The sequence below is a fragment of the Trachurus japonicus genome, chromosome 1 (genome assembly GCF_045865225.1).
Source record: "Trachurus japonicus isolate A0001 chromosome 1, Traja_1.0".
In the NCBI taxonomy this organism is placed as follows: domain Eukaryota; kingdom Metazoa; phylum Chordata; class Actinopteri; order Carangiformes; family Carangidae; genus Trachurus; species Trachurus japonicus.
In genome coordinates, this window is record NC_140907.1 from 35165914 (window position 1) to 35190250 (window position 24337).

At 40.6% G+C, this 24337-nt stretch overlaps 2 protein-coding genes and 1 long non-coding RNA gene across 3 annotated transcripts in view; all 3 read left to right on the forward strand.

Moving 5' to 3' along the window:
• Window positions 1–4148: 4148 nt before the first annotated feature.
• The window catches only part of LOC146992398 (uncharacterized), a 91235-nt gene continuing 71046 nt past the window's right edge, over window positions 4149–24337 (forward strand). The window contains exon 1 of the long non-coding RNA XR_015036574.1: window positions 4149–4529. This is a non-coding gene — a long non-coding RNA (uncharacterized LOC146992398). The remainder of the gene's footprint in view (window positions 4530–24337) is intronic.
• LOC146992399 (transcription factor HES-4-like) lies at window positions 9382–10983 on the forward strand. Its single transcript, XM_085786266.1, has 2 exons — window positions 9382–9585; window positions 9693–10983. The coding sequence occupies exons 1-2, from the start codon at window positions 9463–9465 to the stop codon at window positions 10023–10025; spliced, it is 456 nt and encodes a 151-aa protein (XP_085642392.1). The 5' UTR covers window positions 9382–9462; the 3' UTR covers window positions 10026–10983.
• LOC146992400 (transcription factor HES-4-like) lies at window positions 20013–20678 on the forward strand. Its single transcript, XM_085786279.1, has 2 exons — window positions 20013–20216; window positions 20324–20678. The coding sequence occupies exons 1-2, from the start codon at window positions 20094–20096 to the stop codon at window positions 20654–20656; spliced, it is 456 nt and encodes a 151-aa protein (XP_085642405.1). The 5' UTR covers window positions 20013–20093; the 3' UTR covers window positions 20657–20678.

The following is a 24337-nucleotide window of genomic DNA, read 5'->3' on the forward strand; positions in this document are numbered from 1 at the left end:
TTTCGCCAAGAGGTCAATGACCACTTGGCAAGTGGATTAACACGTCTTTTATGGGTGAGTGAGTTTAACTTATGTAGCGCTAACCGCCACATGGCCCTCATTTATCAAACTTGCGCAGGATCTGGTGTAGATTCTGGTGTAAATATCAGTGTACGGCAAGTGTCACGTGTGATTTACTAAAAGTGTGTACGCTGCTGATTTCGGCGTAGAACCGGCGTGGTGGTGATAAGTCCGGCGGCTGAAAACGAGCGTAATTTAAATGTCACGCCCCGATATATTCCTGCTTTAGAGGCGTCGCCCTGCCCCTTTTACGACATGGAGACACGGAAGACGGCCAAGAAGAGGGACTTTACTGGCGTTACCGCGTTGAACAGGGAGAGTGCGGCAACATTAACTATCCGGACATTGATAGATTGATAGATTTTGTGATTGATAAGCGTCATCCCGGTGGATGGAGGCTGCAGACGCACATGTCACCGACCACGTCAGGAAACCCAGCGATCTCATGAAATGCTCCTGCAGTTTACTAAACACAAGTGATTGAGGAGAAATCATAGGCATATTACTGCTGCGAACGCGACTTTATGACCATCAGCACCGATGATATGGTTCGGCTGATGGAGGGATGTGAAACACCGGCTCGATCTCCCGCTGACAGGTCCCGGTGACGGGGGAAAAAAAGAAAAAAAAAACACTCCGCCGCGGAGATCAGCTGCACCTGGATAGGTAGCGGAGCCCCCCCCTCCCCCCTCCCCCGCCGGCTCCGGTGTCCGGCAGAGAGAGAGATTGAGGAGCCGTCCGGTCATGCTCTGGTGCAGGAGATGTTGGAAGTTTGTGTGTGTGATCTACAATAACAGGTCTGTCTGTCATTGACTGTTTCTGTTTACACAGCTGATTAACGAGCATCTGTCGTGGTTTTTAATTCATCTCAGTTGCCCAAAATAAAACTCGAGTTTCAACACGGACTTGGTTTTATCGTTTCTTTTTTTTTTTTGGCTACTTTTTATCTTTTTATCAATATAAACAACAACAACATGTGGTCCACATCACTGCGTTATTAGACTATGGTTTAATAATCATTTTGACACAGCAGCACTCGTTCCTGCATGTTCTACGCTGGTTCCAAATGTGCGTACACCTGGTCAGAGCTGGCGTGAGATTTGTGCGTACCGTACGCTCACGCTCAGATTAATAAATGCCGATCCTTGCGGTGAATTTGGTGTACACCCATTTTTTTGGTGTACGCAAGTTTAATAAATGAGGGCCATTGTCACTTGTCCTTACTGGTGCCTCGTGACTGTGACTATACCCACATAGGGAATGTAAATACTCTTTTTCTTCTTATTGTTTGAGCCAGTTCATGAAGGACAGTCTTTTATCACTTATTCCTGCTTTTATCCAACTATGCATGCTCCAATGCATCACATATGTATACTTGCAGTACCACATGTTAATAGGCTTGTTTTGTAATGTTAGTTTCATAAAACACAGAATATTTGTTTGGACTTGTCAAAGTCTTACCAACAAGGTTTTTATCATAGTGCAGGACCAGCAAGTGATTCTTCTTAGAGGTAGGGGTCTTCAAATGGAGCTCGGTCATCATACTGAAGAGTACAAGAGTGAGGGGTCAGCAACAAGAGCAGAAGAGGGCAAAAAGAAGATTGTCAACTTGAACTGAAGAGCAGATCCCAAAGAGAGCAGACCGAAGTTGATACTATGGAAGTGGAGAACAAGGATTTAGTTCTTCAAACAGAAGACCTTGAAATGAGCTGCGAAGACAAACTCAGGTCTAAATTTTTACCAGGAACTTCCTTGATGGAAACGGTAAATGTGTTACCAAACTACCTTGGAAGAGGAAAGCATTGCCATTGAAGAACCCAAGCCTGTATGCACCAGGGAGGAGACGAAGGGGTGGAAGAAATTTCTGTACCACACCAAGCCATAGAGTTGAGTTGAAAAGTAAAGGTAAATTGTGTATATTTTGAGAAGAGAGGCATATTACTGGCCAGAAGAGGGCAAACCTCCTGAATTCTGCCCTGAAACACAGGGTGAAGAGACACAGTTCCCGGCTGCACAGAGTGGTGTTTCCACAGAGACTTTAAAGATTGAATATGATAAGTCAGTGGAGAATGTGCAGAATAGCGCCGTCTGGTGTCTCAAGACAGGAATGATAACAACAGAAAAATAAATCTATCCGTCGGTCAGTGTAACATATCATTGCTAGGGGGAGCACTCTGATCAGAGGAGCACAGAGCAGAACTACAATATGCAGGATATTTACCTTATATTCCATTTTCACCTTCATTAAACGTCTTTGGACTAATTGTGATGTTAGATAAATGACTTGTAACTTGTTGAGTGGAGGCTGCTTCCACAATGTGGCTGAAAACCCAAACCTGTAGCCTCTGACCTGGTGTCACAGCTCTCGTCTTGGTGGCACTGCAAGTCCGCGACACAAACGTGAAACCGTAATCTCTTGTTTATGACAGATAAGACTACACAAATACACACATGGTAACATGTATATGATAATCCATCGATGCACTGATTGATTATAAAAGGCTTAGTTGAAAATTAATAAGAATTCTCCATATTCAACCTTTAAAACCAAGCAATTAAAACAAATTTGGTGTTCATTGGATTGCAGTTCATGTGTTATATGTGCATCCATGGAAAATGTAAGTTACTTTGTATTTGTAATTAAACAGTTGTTTCAGTGTGATGATTCTCTATTTAAGTGATATGGGTGGGTTGTGTTGGGCAGATCTATTGATACAGTGGAAATAGTGAATGTACATACAGTATATTACAGTTATATCAGGACTGTCTTTGTTGTGTCACTGTTTGCAGACCCAGTGTGTAAAATAGAACTGTAAATTTGAGTGCACCTGTTTAAAGGTAGGTAGCCTATGACAATTTACCAGGTATAAGAGTTGATGTATATGTAATGTTAAGTATAAGGATATTCTATATCACAGGTAACCTGCTTGTTGTGAATTGTGTTTGAGTGTATTTCAGGATCTGTTTAAAGAGAAATAAAGAAACTTCTGCAAGGCCTTGTTATTGGCTCTGCTCTGTATAAGGAGTTTCAATCAATCCACCCTCTCAGCTAATTAACTATATTTCAGTCTGTGAAGATTCTCAGTCATCCAAGTCATTAGTTAGTGTCTCCAACTGCTACATGAAGGGAACTACAGTATGAAACCTCTTCAAGTACATAAAACCACCTCTAGTTGAGCCAATGCAACCGTTTTTGGTGCACACCCTTATGCAAACACCCCTCTGAGTTTGGCAATGTCCATGCTACCAACTGCACTTCTTCTTCTATACACTAGTGTATCAGACACGTTCACCAGATCATACATGCCACCACTTTGTCTCATAAATTTTTACCATTATTATTGAGTACAATTATTATTTCAAAGGCAAGCAATCATGTATTTCACATAACAGTCCTCTGTATTCTCAGAAATTATTACATTGAGTTGATGGGTTTTCTCTGGGTTCTCCACTTTCTGCCATTAATATTAGTATTTCATTGTTTTATTTGTCTAATGTCAGCAGAAGTCATAGTTGGCTTTAAAATGCTAACTAACACCTTTTTTTAAGAATCATATTCAAATGCAAAGTGCCCTCAAACCCACTGATTTATTGTGTTTCAAATGTAGTAAACAGTGTAAACAGACACATCAAAATTCAAATTCATCATTGTTCACAGGCAGGACTTTAGACCTTATTTTAATAAAATCAATGCAATGCTTTCATTTTTATTTTCAAATTTCAGATTTTAACAACATATTTTTGCATTCAAGAGAGCACCGGTCTTTGGTCAGTTGAGTTCAGATTCAGAACTTGTTTTACACAATAGTAATCAGCAAAAAGTCAAACAAAAAGAAATAAAATCCAGCTTTTGATGAATGTTATTAACATGATTGTTCTGCAGTCAATGGACAAACCAAACCAAACATCACACAGCTATAATTACACTTACATGACTGTATTGCATTGTGAATGAAGGAGTGACACAGCAACACCCAAGGATTTAATGTGAAATAAAATCATAAACAAAACCCAAAACCAAACAAAAACAGAAAACAGCTATCTATATGTTCATATCTTAAATAATAAAGCTGTATGTGTAATGAAGCTCATTCTGTGTGATAATCTATCTTAAAAAATCTAATTAAAATAGAATCAGCAACTATGATATTATAATTTATCAAATTTGTTTTTTAATCCAACACATTCTGTTCCTTACATGTCTGCATTCACTCTATAAAATAACTTAATTTCTATTATCAATGTTTATACTATACATTTGCAATAAAGTGCCATGAAATGTTAGTAAGTCAATTATAATAAATGCTGTTTATGACCCTTTCAGCTATAAACCGGTCCCTCAAAACAATCACACAAACATCGGTGATTTGGAGGTTTTGCAATGCATAAATGAAACCGACTTTGCACAATAATAACAGCATTATTTTATTATTATCCCCGCACCAAACAGAGGGTGAGATCACCCAGAGGTCAGAACCCGTCAATCACATGTTGATATGTAGCGTTTCCTTCTCTGTCATGCTGAGAATTCAAGCTTTAGGCCAATGATTAATCGATATGACCTCTCCCTTTTATGGAACCGTATTGCATTCACTTGGAAAAAAAAATGCTCTGTTTTTCTCAGTAATTTTTTTGGTTTTTGGGGTAATACTTTTTTTTTTTTTTACTGTTTTTCAGAGTAATCTATTTTTCTGACTAATTAGGGTCCGGGCAGCGCAGCTGCCAGGACACTATTGTATTCCTAGGAATTCTTCTTCTTCTTCTTCTTCTTCTTCTTTAGGGTCCGGGCAGCTAAGCTGCCGGGAACCTATTGTATTCCGAGGAATTCTTCTTCTTCTTCTTTAGGGTCTGGGCAGCTAAGCTGCCGGGAACCTATTGTATTCCGAGGAATTCTTCTTCTTCTTCTTTAGGGTCCGGGCAGCTAAGCTGCCGGGAACCTATTGTATTCCTAGGAATTCTTTCTTCTTCTTCTGTAGGGTAGGGTGATGATGATGATGACAGATCAAAATCTCAGATGACCTCAAGCTGTTTTGCTGTCTAGATGCAATTTATGTATTAACCGATTTTTGTTTAGATAACAGAATTTCTGACTTTTTGACCATTTTTGAAATCTGCCTCTACAACAGCTGCCCGGACACTGACTCCCTGAGTTTGAGAAGACACACACCATGTCTCACTTCCAGATAATTAGCTCAGTGAGTTACGCGCTGGTTTGTGGTGCAAGGGGATGTGGGTTCAAGACCCAGCAAGAGTGATGATGATAATGACACATCAAAATACCAGATGTCCTCATGGTGACATCGCAGCAAGCCTCTAAATTAAAAAAAAACAAAATAAATAGCTTGGACCGGACCATGGGCCAAAGCTCACTATATTTTGCACAAAGGTCCAGTGTCATCTTCTTCTTTCTACTTCCAAGGAAATCATACTTCCCATGGGTGAAAACTCACCAAACCTTACAGAAATGTCCAACCCCATGCCAGATCCCATGTTTTATCAGATTGTTGTTTAGATAACAGAATTTCTGACATTTTGACCATTTTCGAAATCTGCCTTGACAACAGCTGCCTGGGCATTGACTCCCTGAGTCGATAAATGAAGCTACACAGCAGGTCTCACGACCAGCCAATTAGCTCAGCGAGTTAGGAGCTGGTTCTTGGTGTCAGAGGCTGTGGGTTTGAGACCCAGCAAGGGTGATGATGATGATGATGATGATGACAAATCAAAATGTCAGTTGTCCTCAACACAAAACACAAGACAATTGTCCTAATGGTGGCATTACAGCAAGCCTTTAAAAATCCAAATAGCTTGGACTGGACCATGTGCGAAGGCTCCTAACATCTTAGATTCATAGTAGATGTTTAACAAATACATATCATTACCTCAAAAACTGATTTTTCTTTTTACTGTGGTTTCAAATCTGCCTACACGACAGTGAATGGCTTACTCAATTTGTAAAGCCACTGTTGAACTGCCACTTGTCAATTAGCTCAGTGCGATAGACAATGGTCTATGGTTCCCGAGGTTGTGGGTTCAATCCTCAATTGATGCAAATTGGACATTATAAGGTCAACTGTCTTGTCTTCCTATAAGTTCCTAAACTTGCTACAGAGCATCTCCAGACTGTCCTCCACAAAACTTGTTTCTCGGATTTTTGATTAAGCAAAAATTGAGCCTACAGTGCATGAAAACATATCAGTACTGTAAACATATACCATCAAATTCTTGCTAAATACATTTTCAATCGTCCTGAAAAAAAATGACAATATTTTGGAGTCATGGTTGATGAAGTTTGGCAAATATCAGAATTTTAAATCAAAAACTGAATTTTTGAGAACATTTTGAATTCTGCTCTCATGGGAACAACTGCAGTCAGCTCAGTGAGTTAAAGGGATAGTTCAACATTTTGGCAAATTGGCCCATTGCCATAATCGCTATAATCATAACAGTAGGTTCGTTACCTTTATTTGTCGGTGTAAGCTATTTTTAGAACGGAGGAGCGGAGCGGCAAGCTGCTCACAGCTACGCTACAGAGGCTAAAGGAATTTCTTGGTTTCCCTCATCAAACTCATCAAATACACAACCCAACAACTCCAAAACGCTTTCGTGGACAAGTTGTGACCTGCACAATCACCACGCTATGAGATAATAATGGAACGTTACGAGACGGAGCCGTTTTCGAGGTAAATACAGGGTAAATACAGAGTCTGCTTGCTGAAAAAGTGTCCCTGAACGCAACGCGCATCAGCGGTTTTGCATGAATTTACCTCTAAAACGGCTCCATCTCGTAACGTTCCATTATTATCTCATAGCGTGGTGATTGTGCAGCTCACAACTTGTCCACGACAGCCTTTTGGAGTTGTTGGGTTGTGTATTTGATGAGTTTGATGAGGAAAACCAAGAAATTCCCTTAGCCTCCATAGCGTAGCCCTGAACAGCTCGCCGCTCCGCTCCTCCGTTCTAAAAATAGCTTGCACCGACAATTAAAGGTAACAAACCTACTGCTATGACTATAGGGATTATGGCAATGGGCCAATTTGCCAAAATGTTAAACTATCCCTTTAAGAGCTGGTTCTTGGTGTCAGAGATTGTGAGTTCGAGACCCAGCAAGGGTGATGATGATGATGATGAAAAATCCAAATAGCTTGGACTGGACCATGTGCGGAGGCTCCTAACATCTTAGACTAATAATAGATGTTTGACAAATACATATCAGAATTTTACCTTAAAAACTGATTTTTCTTTTTACTGTGGTTTCAAATCTGCCTGCGAGACAGTGAATGGCTTACTCAATTTGTGAAGCCACTGTTGAACTGCCACTTGTTAATTAGCTCAGTGCGATAGACAACGGTCTTTGGTTCCACGGGTTGTGGGTTCAATCCTCAACTAGTGCAAATTGAACATCATAAGGTCAACTGTCCTGTCTTCCTATTCTCCTGTTTGTTGCTCAGAATTTGCCTAAATTTGCCAAAATTAGCCCGGACCCGACCCATTGCTGCGCAGCAGCTATAATTACTCAAAAATATTTTTTCCCAGTTTCTTTCTAAAATAACCAAATGTTCTAAAACCATCAAATCTAACCATTAGTTACATTAAACAACATTATGCTTTTAAAATTCTCAGTCAAATCTTAGTTTAATGTTTTGAGAGTTATAATTTGAGATGCGGTTTGTGCCCCTTTAAATTTCTGTCTCCTCAGGGCAAAGGTCTGGATCTATTGTCCCACAGGGCTCTGTGAGAGAGTTTCTTCTGGTTTCCCACACTTTGTCATTTCACTGGAACAATAGAAGTGTGTCCTATTGTACCTCTCATTAGACAGGGTATGAGCTCTTCAGAGAGGGAAATGGTTAACTTAAAAATAATCACACATAGAAAACCTCATAATGTTGTTGAAAAACTGTGACATTAACGAAACCTTTTCATACCAAAAAATGAATCATGTTGATCTTAAAACAGATTGGTTTATAAAAATTACATAGAGTGAAAACAAGGCTTATGTCAAATACCCAACAGGACGGTAAATATATTATTTCAAAGTGATTACTACTTGAGAAATAACAAGTATTACTATTGAAATACACTGTGCCAACATGTGATGCCTAAGTGAAGGACAAAGGTATCACAACAAAATTGTGATATTGCCTCTAAAACGTTTTGTAAAAAGATAAAAGCTTTTGGATCTTACCAAAGATCAGATATGAATAATTTCAGGGAGAAAGCTGACAATTAGGCTACAGTACAATATCTTACGAAATACGAAGGGCTTTATTCCTCTAAATGCACAGAGTGTGGGAAAGCTCTGGAGAGAGGAGTTTAGACTGATTAGCATCTTTGACTCCACCAGCAGCAGACTATTCTCCAAAGGGATTTGGCACACTTCAGGAAACAGCTGCCTCATCCTCCCACCCTCATGTACAGAACCTTGATCCAGTTGCTGATACAAGACCAGAGTTATGATTAAGTGATCAATATGTGTGACAGTTAAGTTTACTAAATCATCTAATACATCACTTGAACTCTCCTTGAAATAAAACTGTCTTCACACTTCTGAACTCTGCAAACTGTCAGAGACGACCAATGGTGGTCTTTCCCTCCAGATGGTTGGTGACGTCAGGCTCTGTTTCTACTTCAACACACGTCTATTATCAGTCACACAAGCTCATTTAAAGTCCCATTGTACTTCATTGACCACAGCACAGGGAGGCAGTGTGGGAAACTTGAGAGAAACTGTCTACTCACATTGATGACAGGACACAAGTCTGAAGAGTGTGCCACATCTGGAGCAGGATGATCATCAGTGTAATATACAATCTAAATACTGCATGGGTGTTAAAGCCCTGTGTAATACACAATTACATTGACTTTCAATATACAGTAATACTGTTTTTGTTTTGCAGAAAAAGGACAAAAAGTTCAAAATGAAAATGTTACTTTGATATATTATTAAGACAGAATAAACAGCATTCGTTGGACTTGCTAGATTTAACTTTGGGTAGATATGTTTTCATGCTAAATTCTGTACTAAACAACATCTTTTATTCCGTCACATATCATTGATATGGTTTTGTAATCACAGATGTGATAAACTGTCCCACGTGTAAGAATGATCAGCATTTGCTCAGTCAAAGTCATTGATCCCAGCATCAGGCAGCAGGTCTGCAGGGTCAACACTTTCCCAGAGTTACACAGAGCTCTGTGAGTCTCTCTCCATCACCCCTCAGTACTCCACCTGCTCCCCTGAGACCTAACCATTGTTCCCCAGGCAATATGACCACCGAGCATGTGGCAGCCCAGCAGTCCTTTTACTTTTTTAGCCTCTCTGATTGGCTGAGAGTGTGAGAAACTCCAGCCAGACCAAGACCCACACATTCATATGGAGATGTGGGACTATAAATAGGAGGGATGAAGCCAGCAGAGATCAGACTCTCTCTACAGAGACCTCTACAGCACAGAGATCCAGCCATGGCTCCTACAATCACTGCAGCAATCACCAACTCTCACCAGCACCTGACTGTGACTCACAAGGTAAATTGTAGATTCAACTTAATCTTCATCCTTGACTTCTTGTCTTTGTTGATGCAACACTTTACTCCAGGACCAGTTTATTAATGACTTTGTTCTTCTCTCTACAGATCAGAAAGCCTCTGGTGGAGAAGTTACGCAGAGAGCGAATCAACAGCAGCATCGAGCAGCTCAAGTCTCTCCTGGGTCCAGAGTTCTTCAAACAGCAGCCGGACTCCAAGCTGGAGAAAGCAGACATCCTGGAGATGACAGTTTGCTTCCTGACACAGCTGCAGCAGCAGAATCAACAGCAGAGAAGACTGCTGAACCACGTCAACAAGCTGCAGTCTTCCTCTGATAAGAGCCTGATGGAGGCTGACTTCTCTCTCCTGAGCTCCACAGTCCACAGCAGCACCACCAAAGAGAAGAGTCCAGTCAACAGCGCCCTCTGGAGGCCGTGGTAGACACCTACAGACTGGACTTACTCCCTGATAAACTGAGACCACCATGTTGGTCAAAGATCACTACAACTGAATTCTATGAAATTTAAGGACTTGTTCTTCTGTATGAACAGAAACTTTTATTTTTCCTTGATGGATTTTTATTTTCCTATTGGAAACAACTGATACTATATCTTTCAATCTAAGAAGGAGAACAAATTGTCATGCATATCGCATGAATCAAATATGATTGCTTTAGCAATTCATATTATTATGCTTCACTGTACGTCATGTATCAGTGACAAATACTGCTATGGTAACATTTGTTATCTTTTATATATAGTATTGATTAAGGTGATAAATGTCCCTTTTTATGGACATATCGTCTTAATGGACTTTAAATCCATTTAATCTATTTGATTATTAACAATGGATCTGTTGTAAGATCCTAGTGTTCACTGTTTGTTTTTAAGTTTTACTTAATTTTATTGATCATTTTGATCAAACATTTTAATTGTCCTGTTGATGGACATTTTGTCATAATTGACCTTTTCTTTATGTGACGAATGAAAATTGATCTGTTTTAAGATCAACATGTTTATCCTTTTCTTTTTATGAAAGGTGTTGATGATGTCTCTTTGTCACAGTTTTCCAGTGACAATAAGTTTCTACATGATGAAAATTAACTGAATTTTACAGTTATCAAGAATGTGACCTGTTGTCTGGTCATTTTTTATTGTCACTTTTTTTCAATCACAAATGTTTGAATGAAGTTAGAAACAACTCTCAAAGCAGAGTGACTACAGTGTCAAAATGTTTGTCTTTTGTAAAGACAGTTGTCCCCTTACTCTCTCTGAGTACAGTGTGTCTTGTAGAAATCTACAAGTTGTTGTTGTGATGTATCATCACGTCTCACTGAAACTTTCATGCTTGTTGTGTCTCATTGTGTCTTGTTGAATAAACAAACACTGTCAGATCGAAATGTTGTGTTTCTGTGTCATTGTGATCCTCACACAGTGATGAAAGTTGGACATTTTGTTTAAGGTCCAGGCCTTGATCGCTACTAGTCCTGCAACTTTGTCCTGCAACTTTGTCCTGCAACTCTTCGAGTCTTCGACTTCGACTAGTCTGCCTGTCTAGCCTCTACCTGGTCTTTTTACTAAACTTAACCAACTCCTTTCATCATTGCCTAAACCCAGCCAGTGCAAGATCTCTTGGGGGAAAAATACACTATTAAACCAACACTAAGGAACTTTTCAACCTTCATATAATATTTTCATAACTTTTGTGACGGTACATCGACTTACAACATGTTGAATGACACCTCTGTCATGGCCTGAGGGGGTCTATATCGCCTTCACTGGCACTAAGCAGCTTTGAGGAGCATGGTAGGAAACCGGCCTCACTTAAGTTTCACTTTCACTTTCGCGAGGAGGGAGCAGGCAATGCGGCACCTTTCTGTCGGATTGTGTATGTGTGTTTACTGAGAAATGATCTGCTGGTAACAGAAACTTAGTTTGGACGTCTTCTTTCCATGCACCGGGAGATCAGGATGTTTATGGCACTACACGCTAATGCTCATGAAGGAGCCGGTGCATATTCTCATTTGCCCAGGTCATAGTATTTCAAAGGAGGTTAAATCGAAGGCAACTGGACTTAGTTATTTGTCTAGGAAGACGTTTCACCTCTCATCCAAGAGGCTTCATCAGTTCATGTACGCATCTGACCAGGCTGGGACTGGTCCAACTATCTGGTGTGGAGACTCACTATTTAACCTCTTGTGTGGGCGTTCACAAGGGTGATGATGTCACTGGTTCCCATTTGTGCTCCAAGTGCCAACGACAGTCGTTTAAATGACTGCCTTTGATGGAAGGTTGGTTTCGACTTCGTTAGTGCCCTATTGTGTTATAACGACAGTCGTTGGAGCCACTTGCCACTTGTGAACAGTGGTTGTTCTTTGAGGCTAGATTGTTGAATCTCCTGGGAAGGGATGAAAGGGCAGCATTGTAAATTGGAGATAGGTGGTGTCTGAGGCCACCTCCCCTGTTGAGGGATGGTTTCTCTACTTTTACAAAAATAGCTTCTTTGACTCCTCTTTCAAACCATCTGTCCTCTCTGTCTAGGATTTGGACATTGCTGTCCTCAAAGGAGTGGGCTTTCTCCTTGAGATGTAAATGGACAGCAGAGTCCAGTCCTGAGGAGTTTGCTCTCCTGTGTTGGGCCATGCGTTTATGCAGTGGTTGTTTTGTTTCTCCAATGTAGAGGTCTTTGCATTCCTCGTTGCATTGGACTGCATACACCAGATTGCTTTTGTGGGTGTGTGGTGCTCTGTCCTTGGGATGTACCAATCTCTGTCTGAGTGTGTTGCTGGGTTTGAAATACACAGGGATACGGTGTTTGTTAAAGATCCTCCTGAGTTTTTCTGATACTCCAGACACATATGGAATGACTATGTTGTTTCTCTTGTTTTGTCTTTCTTTCTCAACCACTTTGCTGGTTTTCTTTCTGGAAGCAGCTGCAGTTTTCACAAAGGTCCAGCTAGGGTAACCTGAGAAAGAGGTCCTAGCCAAAGGCTTGAATTTTGCCATGACACCGAAAGAGCTACCTATAGTGGATTTGATTACAGCTACAGAATCTGCTATAAGGAAAAACAACTTAACCGGAACTGAGGCAGATCAGCTAAGGTTAAAAGTGTCAGCGGCGGTGGCCGAGGCTAAGGTCCCCCCCTCTAACCTCACTTTTGAGGAGAGGAAAGCAGTGACGGCTCTGAGCAAAGACCAAAACATTACAATCCTCCCAGCAGACAAGGGTAGATGCACAGTTGTGCTCAATACAACTGACTACCAGGCCAAGATATCTACACTACTCAGCGACTCTAACACTTATGAAACTCTGAAACGAGACCCGACCAGTGGCTATAAAAAGAAGGTGATAGAATGTCTACAACAATTACAAAAAGAAGGGGTCATTGACAAAACACAATACTACAGGCTTTACCCCCAGGACTCAACCCCATGCCTATATGGACTCCCCAAAATCCATAAAGAAGGGTCCCCGCTCAGGCCCATTGTCAGCAGCATAAACTCGGTCACTTACAACATAGCCAAACACATTGCTAATATCTTGGCTCCTTTGGTGGGAAACACCCCACACCACATCCAAAACTCTATAGACTTTGTGGATAAAGTCCGGGACATAAAAATGGAACCAGATGACACTATGGTATCCTATGATGTGACTTCGCTTTTTACCTGTATCCCAACTATGGAGGCTTCGGCCACAGTAAGAGAACGACTCACACAAGACAACTCCCTGCAAAACCGAACAAAACTCAAACCTGAACATATTTGCCAGCTTCTGGATTTGTGCCTGAACACCACATACTTCCAGTTCAACGGCAAATTTTACAGGCAAAAACACGGCTGTGCCATGGGTTCACCAGTATCCCCTATTGTGGCAAACCTGTACATGGAGGAGGTAGAGAAAAAGGCTCTAAACTCCTTTGAAGGAACAACACCGAGCCACTGGTTCAGGTATGTGGACGACACATGGGTTAAAATCAAAACCAAAGAGGTGCAAGCTTTTACCGAACACATTAACTCGGTGGACAAAAACATCAAGTTCACCAGAGAGGATGTCAAGGACAATAGTCTGCCTTTCTTAGATTGTGACGTCCATATGAAAAAGGACAGGAGCCTCCACATTGGGGTATACAGAAAACCCACACATACAGACCAATATCTACTTTTCGACTCTCACCACCCTCTGGAACATAAGCTTGGGGTTATCAGAACTTTACAACACAGAGCTGATAACGTGCCCACCAGCTCACAGGCCCAAGGGGCAGAACACAAGCACCTGAGAGGCGCCTTCGCAACTTGTGGTTACCCTAGCTGGACCTTTGTGAAAACTGCAGCTGCTTCCAGAAAGAAAACCAGCAAAGTGGTTGAGAAAGAAAGACAAAACAAGAGAAACAACATAGTCATTCCATATGTGTCTGGAGTATCAGAAAAACTCAGGAGGATCTTTAACAAACACCGTATCCCTGTGTATTTCAAACCCAGCAACACACTCAGACAGAGATTGGTACATCCCAAGGACAGAGCACCACACACCCACAAAAGCAATCTGGTGTATGCAGTCCAATGCAACGAGGAATGCAAAGACCTCTACATTGGAGAAACAAAACAACCACTGCATAAACGCATGGCCCAACACAGGAGAGCAAACTCCTCAGGACTGGACTCTGCTGTCCATTTACATCTCAAGGAGAAAGCCCACTCCTTTGAGGACAGCAATGTCCAAATCCTAGACAGAGAGGACAGATGGTTTGAAAGAGGAGTCAAAGAAGCTATTTTTGTAAAAGTAGAGAAACCATCCCTCAACAGGGGAGGTGGCCTCAGACACCACCTATCTCCAATTTACAATGCTGCCCTTTCATCCCTTCCCAGGAGATTCAACAATCTAGCCTCAAAGAACAACCACTGTTCACAAGTGGCAAGTGGCTCCAACGACTGTCGTTATAACACAATAGGGCACTAACGAAGTCGAAACCAACCTTCCATCAAAGGCAGTCATTTAAACGACTGTCGTTGGCACTTGGAGCACAAATGGGAACCAGTGACATCATCACCCTTGTGAACGCCCACACAAGAGGTTAAATAGTGAGTCTCCACACCAGATAGTTGGACCAGTCCCAGCCTGGTCAGATGCGTACATGAACTGATGAAGCCTCTTGGATGAGAGGTGAAACGTCTTCCTAGACAAATAACTAAGTCCAGTTGCCTTCGATTTAACCTCCTTTGAAAAAGAAAGCTCATGAAGGAGTCTTCCTTCAGGCAAAACACTACCGCTTTGGGCCACTGGCGCTGCCAAACTCAACCAAAACTGAAAGTTCTTTAGTACTGCTTTAAAGGAATTGTCAGAAAGGCAGGATGTTTAAAAAAAGAAAAAATACCATCATTCCGACCATAGGAGGCAAAAATTGTCGGAATGATGGGACGTTTGATAGAAAATTAAGTGTTGCCATTTAGACAATTAGAGGCCTATGTCGGACTGGTGGGATGTCAGAATGGCGGTTGCCACCCATTCCTTTTTTTTTTATCAAGGTATTTTTATTTAGTTTTACAAGTTATAGTTTACAATTTAACATAAGTTCAACAGAACACACGGGGAGAAAAAACAAACAAACCGTAAATCCCATCCACCCCCCACAAATACCAGACATACAGCGTTCACAGTATGAAATACATAGTTCAATATACAGAACTCATATAGCCAGATAACAAAAAACAAACAAACAACAACAAAAAAGAAATACAATAATAAAGATGACTGAGGACAACAACAGAGGTTTACAGTACTATATTGTCTGCCTCCATATCTTCAACAAACATTAAGAAAGGCTGCCATATGTTGTAAAATGTTCTAGTAGACCCCCTGATTGTGTATCTGATCTTCTCTAACTTGATATGGTACATGATTTCCCTAACCCAATGACTGTATGTTGGAGGTGCTGGGTCTTTCCATTTCATTAATATCAGTCTCCTAGCTAGGAGAGAGCAGAAAGCCACCATTATTCTTTCCCATATCTCTAGATGGGAGTCTACCTGAGTTACACCAAAAAGTGCAATGAATGGAGACGGTACAAGCCTTTTCGCAAAGATCTTAGAAAAGGTCTCAAAGATGGGCTGCCAGAAAGCGCAAAGCTTTGGACATGTCCAGAACATGTGTAGGAGTGCACCAAAAGCTTCAGGACAGATCTTCACCATCACTGACTTCAGACCTGAACACAGTGGGAATTATTCTTGTGAAGCCCAGAACACAAGAGGACGTCAGAAGTCCACCTTAAATCTGTCTGTTGTTGTTTCAGGTGAGTTCTGAACATTCATCATCACACACCTGTTTACTGCACCACATCTCATCAACATTAAAAACTTTAACTCTCAGGATATCCAGTTGTCTTGTAGCTGTGAACTAAGACCTCCATCATACTGCACATGGACAACACTGACTGACAGCATCACCTGACAAACTGTCCTATCAGTCTCTAATATCTCCTGTCTGTTGTTCTCACTTTCAATCAGTAATAAACATGAACATCATCAAGTTGACTCTGATGGTCCTGATGCTGATCTCACTGGTTGTTGTGAATCTATGGACGAGGTAAAACTATAAAAATCCATCAGTTCACTCACTGCTCTTTGGTTTTCTTCTTCAAACTTCCTGTAGTTTTTGGTTTTATGTTTTTTATGCTGTGTTTTTGTTGGTTTAAATCCAGAAAGAAGAAAACTCTGAGTTCAAACCCGGAACCAAATGAGGCTGTAGAGATGATGGAGGTGAGAGACAGAGAGAATCTACAACACTAACAGAACTTACTCTACATCAACATCATCACAACTTGACTCATCAATACTCTGGAAACTGAAGTGAATTCATATTTTAACTGCAGAAACCAGTGATAAAATGTGATTGTGTTTCATGAACGAGTCTCATTTTGTCTCCTCTGTCCATCAGGTGGACTCTTGTCCTGTTTATGAGGACGTCACCACAGCAGCACAGACAGAAGACAGAGAAGAAGGAAGACCTGGTGTGAAGTTACTGTCAGGTCAGAGCCTCTCGCATTCAGTAACAACAGATCAATAACATGCAGACTCTATAATTATAACTGTAACTTTACACAGGTTTTATGTGATGTTTTTAGATGCTGTAGAAGTAAAGGTGGGACTCACCTGATAGAAACAGGAAGTTGTCCAACAGTGACATCATCTTTAGATTTGATTTGTTTTGTTGGAATTTTGCTGGAATTTTTCTGGCTATACTGTCACCACGGCCACAAATTAAACTCTAGACACACGATTTTCTCCGCGTTTGTAGCCACACTTGTCCTTTGTCTCAAAATATAGTCAAAAAAGCAGAAAGACTTAGAGAATAATTTTAAATATATTTTAAATGCAGCCAGGGAGTTCTCTGCTCCCATTCACCCTAGTTCATTTTTTTTCAGAGCCGAGCAGATGGAGCTCCAGTTTGTAACTCGCTGTAATTGGCATTATACTGTGTTTAAATTCACTCAGAATAGTCACACCTTGTACAGAAGTGCCCTATTTCTACTTGTTTTCTTTTTCAACTATTTTGCTAAGCTTTCAGCTATCATTGTGTGACCTCACATTCATCAAAGTCTCAACCTCCAGCATCCTTAAGGAGCCTATTCCTGTAGTCCAGTGGTTGTGGTGCCTCCCTGCCAACCCGAAGGTCTCTGGTTCAAATCCTGCCTGGGCAGTCTTGTTAGTGCCTCTTTGAATTTTAACTAATACCACTTGGTCTGGCTTATTTTTAAATCTTGCATAATTCACCTCCCCTCCTCCACTTTCAATTAGCTACAGGTGTTTGTTAAGAGACTCTTCTTTTTTTTTTTTTTAAGCAGAAGTCAGTGAGCCTCTTATACAGGGGTTTCTTTTACCTACCTCTGTAGTCAAGTGGTTAAATCACTGGGCTGATGATCCTAAAGGTCTACTGACCATGAGCAATGGTGCTCAGCTGCTTTCAGCATTCACATGCAAATTCTAGTTATTAATATCTGATCTTTGTTAAGATCCAAAAGCTTTTATCTTTACAAAATGTTTAGGCAATATCACAATTTTTTGCGATACCTTTAATTGTGCTTCACTCACGCACCACGTGTTGGCATGTGTAGTTCAATAGTAATACCTATTACTTCTAAAGTGGTAATCAGTTTGAAATAATATATTTTCCGTCCTGTTTATGGGCATTTGACAGAAAAGACTTGTTTTCACTGTATGTGATTTTTATAAACCAATCTGTTTAAGATCAACATGATTAATTTTTCATTATGAAAAGGATTCTTTAATGTCACATTGTCACAGTTTTTCAGCAACATTATGAGGTTTTCTGTGTGTGATATGAGTCGGTGTCCTTGTCTCCTCAGGGCAAAGGTCTGGATCTATTGTCCTACAGGGCTCTGTGAGTGAGTTTCCTCTGGTTTCCCACACTTTGTCCTTTCACTGGAAGAACAATAGAAGTGTGTCCTATTGTACCTCTCATTAGACAGGGTGTGAGCTCTTCAGAGAGGGAAATGGTTAACTTAAATCATATATCAAATTTTAACCCTTAAAGCAGAAGTAAGTGATATATTTGTGTTAATATAAGTCTTAAATAGTTATATCTTCCGACAGCAATCACTTACATAGAGTGTTTGGACTGAAACACGGGTCTCTCAGTCCCTCTGCTCTGCTCTGAGCCGAGGAGAAAACATTTATCGTATCCTACAGTTTTTATCCAATGAGGAGAGAGAACGGCATGCAGGGCTGTGTGTGCAGCCAAGGGACGCCGTGAATGTCGCGACGTAGGGACGAGGACTGTTATGGTGCGTTCAAGGAAACTCGTATTTTTCCGACCGTGAAGTGGTACCAGTTCGATCTGGTACGAGTTCACCGGTCGGAAGTTACGAGTGGCCGTTATAGTGACTTTCACCGGTAAAACAGGTCGGAAAAACACGAGTGGGTTGCCTGAAACGCTACAAAGTCGTAAGTTGTGACTTGAAGATGCAATTTACGGTTTCAAAAGCCGGCATGGAACGCAGCATTAGCCAAAACAACCGGACCACTTACTTCTACTTTAAAGTGTAAGACGAGATTTTCAAAACACAATGTTTTTTAATGCAATTACTCTGGTTCAGTTTTATGGTCATATTTGGCTATCTAAAGCAAGAGAGAAAGTGAGAAATAAAATCTGGGAGGTCAGTGTTTTACTCAAAGCAAATGACTACAGCAAAGTATCAAAGGTGCACTTAAGTGTATATTAGTTTTATTTTCTCAATAGATTTTGAAAATTATTTTGAGATTGAGACTTGATGGTTTTTTAATTATGAAATTAAAAAATGGCCTCAAAATGATGAGCGTTACAAATCTTTTTAAAAATTCGAAGGGCTTCATTCCTCTAAATGCACAGAGTGTGGGAAAGCTCTGGAGAGAGGAGTTTAGACTGATTAGCATCTTTGACTCCACCAGCAGCCGACTATTCTCCAAAGGGATTTGGCACACTTCAGGAAACAGCTGCCTCATCCTCCCACCCTCATGTACAGAACCTTGATCCAGTATCCACTGATACGAGACCAGAGTTGTGATTGAATGATCAACATATGTGACAGTGATTAAAAGTTCACTGAATAATCTGTAATCTGTGAACTATCAAATGTACTTTTTACAATAAAACTGTCTTCACATTTGTAAACTGTCCAAACTGTCAGAGACGACCAATGGTGGTCTTTCCCTCCAGATGGTCGGTGACGTCAGGCTCTGTTTCTGCTTCGACACACGTCTATTATCAGTCACACAAGCTCATTCAAAGTCCCTTTGTGCTTCATTGACCACAGCACAGGGAGGCAGTGTGGGAAACTGAGAGAAACTGTCTACTCACACTCATGACAGGACACGAGTCTGAAGAGTGTGCCACATCAGGACGATCATTGGTGTAATATACAATCTAAATACTGCATGGGTGTTAAAGCCCTGTGTAATACACAATTACATTGACTTTCAATATACAGTAATACTGTTTTTGTTTTGCAGAAAAAGGACAAAAAGTTCAAAATGAAAATGTTACTTTGATATATTATTAAGACAGAATAAACAGCATTCGTTGGACTTGCTAGATTTAACTTTGGGTAGATATGTTTTCATGCTAAATTCTGTACTAAACAACATCTTTTATTCCGTCACATATCATTGATATGGTTTTGTAATCACAGATGTGATAAACTGTCCCACGTGTAAGAATGATCAGCATTTGCTCAGTCAAAGTCATTGATCCCAGCATCAGGCAGCAGGTCTGCAGGGTCAACACTTTCCCAGAGTTACACAGAGCTCTGTGAGTCTCTCTCCATCACCCCTCAGTGCTCCACCTGCTCCCCTGAGACCTGACCATTGTTCCCCAGGCAATATGACCACCGAGCATGTGGCAGCCCAGCAGTCCTTTTACTCTTTTAGCCTCTCTGATTGGCTGAGAGTGTGAGAAACTCCAGCCAGACCAAGACCCACACATTCATATGGAGATGTGGGACTATAAATAGGAGGGATGAAGCCAGCAGAGATCAGACTCTCTCTACAGAGACCTCTACAGCACAGAGATCCAGCCATGGCTCCTACAATCACTGCAGCAATCACCAACTCTCACCAGCACCTGACTGTGACTCACAAGGTAAATTGTAGATTCAACTTAATCTTCATCCTTGACTTCTTGTCTTTGTTGATGCAACACTTTACTCCAGGACCAGTTTATTAATGACTTTGTTCTTCTCTCTACAGATCAGAAAGCCTCTGGTGGAGAAGTTACGCAGAGAGCGAATCAACAGCAGCATCGAGCAGCTCAAGTCTCTCCTGGGTCCAGAGTTCTTCAAACAGCAGCCGGACTCCAAGCTGGAGAAAGCAGACATCCTGGAGATGACAGTTTGCTTCCTGACACAGCTGCAGCAGCAGAATCAACAGCAGAGAAGACTGCTGAACCACGTCAACAAGCTGCAGTCTTCCTCTGATAAGAGCCTGATGGAGGCTGACTTCTCTCTCCTGAGCTCCACAGTCCACAGCAGCACCACCAAAGAGAAGAGTCCAGTCAACAGCGCCCTCTGGAGGCCGTGGTAGACACCTACAGACTGGACTTACTCCCTGATAAACTGAGACCACCATGTTGGTCAAAGATCACTACAACTGAATTCTATGAAATTTAAGGACTTGTTCTTCTGTATGAACAGAAACTTTTATTTTTCCTTGATGGATTTTTATTTTCCTATTGGAAACAACTGATACTATATCTTTCAATCTAAGAAGGAGAACAAATTGTCATGCATATCGCATGAATCAAATATGATTGCTTTAGCAATTCATATTATTATGCTTCACTGTACGTCATGTATCAGTGACAAATACTGCTATGGTAACATTTGTTATCTTTTATATATAGTATTGATTAAGGTGATAAATGTCCCTTTTTATGGACATACCGTCTTAATGGACTTTAAATCCATTTAATCTATTTGATTATTAACAATGGATCTGTTGTAAGATCCTAGTGTTCACTGTTTGTTTTTAAGTTTTACTTAATTTTATTGATCATTTTGATCAAACATTTTAATTGTCCTGTTGATGGACATTTTGTCATAATTGACCTTTTCTTTATGTGACGAATGAAAATTGATCTGTTTTAAGATCAACATGTTTATCCTTTTCTTTTTATGAAAGGTGTTGATGATGTCTCTTTGTCACAGTTTTCCAGTGACAATAAGTTTCTACATGATGAAAATTAACTGAATTTTACAGTTATCAAGAATGTGACCTGTTGTCTGGTCATTTTTTATTGTCACTTTTTTTCAATCACAAATGTTTGAATGAAGTTAGAAACAATTCTCAAAGCAGAGTGACTACAGTGTCAAAATGTTTGTCTTTTGTAAAGACAGTTGTCCCCTTACTCTCTCTGAGTACAGTGTGTCTTGTAGAAATCTACAAGTTGTTGTTGTGATGTATCATCACGTCTCACTGAAACTTTCATGCTTGTTGTGTCTCATTGTGTCTTGTTGAATAAACAAACACTGTCAGATCGAAATGTTGTGTTTCTGTGTCATTGTGATCCTCACACAGTGATGAAAGTTGGACATTTTGTTTAAGGTCCAGGCCTTGATCGCTACTAGTCCTGCAACTTTGTCCTGCAACTTTGTCCTGCAACTCTTCGAGTCTTCGACTTCGACTAGTCTGCCTGTCTAGCCTCTACCTGGTCTTTTTACTAAACTTAACCAACTCCTTTCATCATTGCCTAAACCCAGCCAGTGCAAGATCTCTTGGGGGAAAAATACACTATTAAACCAACACTAAGGAACTTTTCAACCTTCATATAATATTTTCATAACTTTTGTGACGGTACATCGACTTACAACATGTTGAATGACACCTCTGTCATGGCCTGAGGGGGTCTATATCGCCTTCACTGGCACTAAGCAGCTTTGAGGAGCATGGTAGGAAACCGGCCTCACTTAAGTTTCACTTTCACTTTCGCGAGGAGGGAGCAGGCAATGCGGCACCTTTCTGTCGGATTGTGTATGTGTGTTTACTGAGAAATGATCTGCTGGTAACAGAAACTTAGTTTGGACGTCTTCTTTCCATGCACCGGGAGATCAGGATGTTTATGGCACTACACGCTAATGCTCATGAAGGAGTCTTCCTTCAGGCAAAACACTACCGCTTTGGGCCACTGGCGCTGCCAAACTCAACCAAAACTGAAAGTTCTTTAGTACTGCTTTAAAGGAATTGTCAGAAAGGCAGGATGTTTAAAAAAAGAAAAAATACCATCATTCCGACCATAGGAGGCAAAAATTGTCGGAATGATGGGACGTTTGATAGAAAATTAAGTGTTGCCATTTAGACAATTAGAGGCCTATGTCGGACTGGTGGGATGTCAGAATGGCGGTTGCCACCCATTTCTTTTTTTTTTATCAAGGTATTTTTATTTAGTTTTACAAGTTATAGTTTACAATTTAACATAAGTTCAACAGAACACACGGGGAGAAAAAACAAACAAACCGTAAATCCCATCCACCCCCCACAAATACCAGACATACAGCGTTCACAGTATGAAATACATAGTTCAATATACAGAACTCATATAGCCAGATAACAAAAAACAAACAAACAACAACAAAAAAGAAATACAATAATAAAGATGACTGAGGACAACAACAGAGGTTTACAGTACTATATTGTCTGCCTCCATATCTTCAACAAACATTAAGAAAGGCTGCCATATGTTGTAAAATGTTCTAGTAGACCCCCTGATTGTGTATCTGATCTTCTCTAACTTGATATGGTACATGATTTCCCTAACCCAATGACTGTATGTTGGAGGTGCTGGGTCTTTCCATTTCATTAATATCAGTCTCCTACCTAGGAGAGAGCAGAAAGCCACCATTATTCTTTCCCATATCTCTAGATGGGAGTCTACCTGAGTTACACCAAAAAGTGCAATGAATGGAGACGGTACAAGCCTTTTCGCAAAGATCTTAGAAAAGGTCTCAAAGATGGGCTGCCAGAAAGCGCAAAGCTTTGGACATGTCCAGAACATGTGTAGGAGTGCACCAAAAGCTTCAGGACAGATCTTCACCATCACTGACTTCAGACCTGAACACAGTGGGAATTATTCTTGTGAAGCCCAGAACACAAGAGGACGTCAGAAGTCCACCTTAAATCTGTCTGTTGTTGTTTCAGGTGAGTTCTGAACATTCATCATCACACACCTGTTTACTGCACCACATCTCATCAACATTAAAAACTTTAACTCTCAGGATATCCAGTTGTCTTGTAGCTGTGAACTAAGACCTCCATCATACTGCACATGGACAACACTGACTGACAGCATCACCTGACAAACTGTCCTATCAGTCTCTAATATCTCCTGTCTGTTGTTCTCACTTTCAATCAGTAATAAACATGAACATCATCAAGTTGACTCTGATGGTCCTGATGCTGATCCCACTGGTTGTTGTGAATCTATGGACGAGGTAAAACTATAAAAATCCATCAGTTCACTCACTGCTCTTTGGTTTTCTTCTTCAAACTTCCTGTAGTTTTTGGTTTTATGTTTTTTTATGCTGTGTTTTTGTTGGTTTAAATCCAGAAAGAAGAAAACTCTGAGTTCAAACCCTGAACCAAATGAGGCTGTAGAGATGATGGAGGTGAGAGACAGAGAGGCTCTACAACACTAACAGAACTTACTCTACATCAACATCATCACAACTTGACTCATCAATACTCTGGAAACTGAAGTGAATTCACATTTTAACTGCAGAAACCAGTGATAAAATGTGATTGTGTTTCATGAACGAGTCTCATTTTGTCCCCTCTGTCCATCAGGTGGACTCTTGTCCTGTTTATGAGGACGTCACCACAGCAGCACAGACAGAAGACACAGAGAAGAAGGAAGACCTGGTGTGAAGTTACAGTCAGGTCAGAGCCTCTCGCATTCAGTAACAACAGATCAATAACATGCAGACTCTATAATTATGACTGTAACTTTACACAGGTTTTATGTGATGTTTTTAGATGCTGTAGAAGTAAAGGTGGGACTCACCTGATAGAAACAGGAAGTTGTCCAACAGTGACATCATCTTTAGATTTGATTTGTTTTGTTGGAATATTGCTGGAATTTTTCTGGCTAAACTGTCACCACGGCCACAAATTAAAGCAGATATCAGTGGAATGTTTTTGTTAATATAAGTCCTAAATAGTCCTATTTTCCGTCAGCAATCACTTACATGAAGTATTTCAGCCTAAACACGA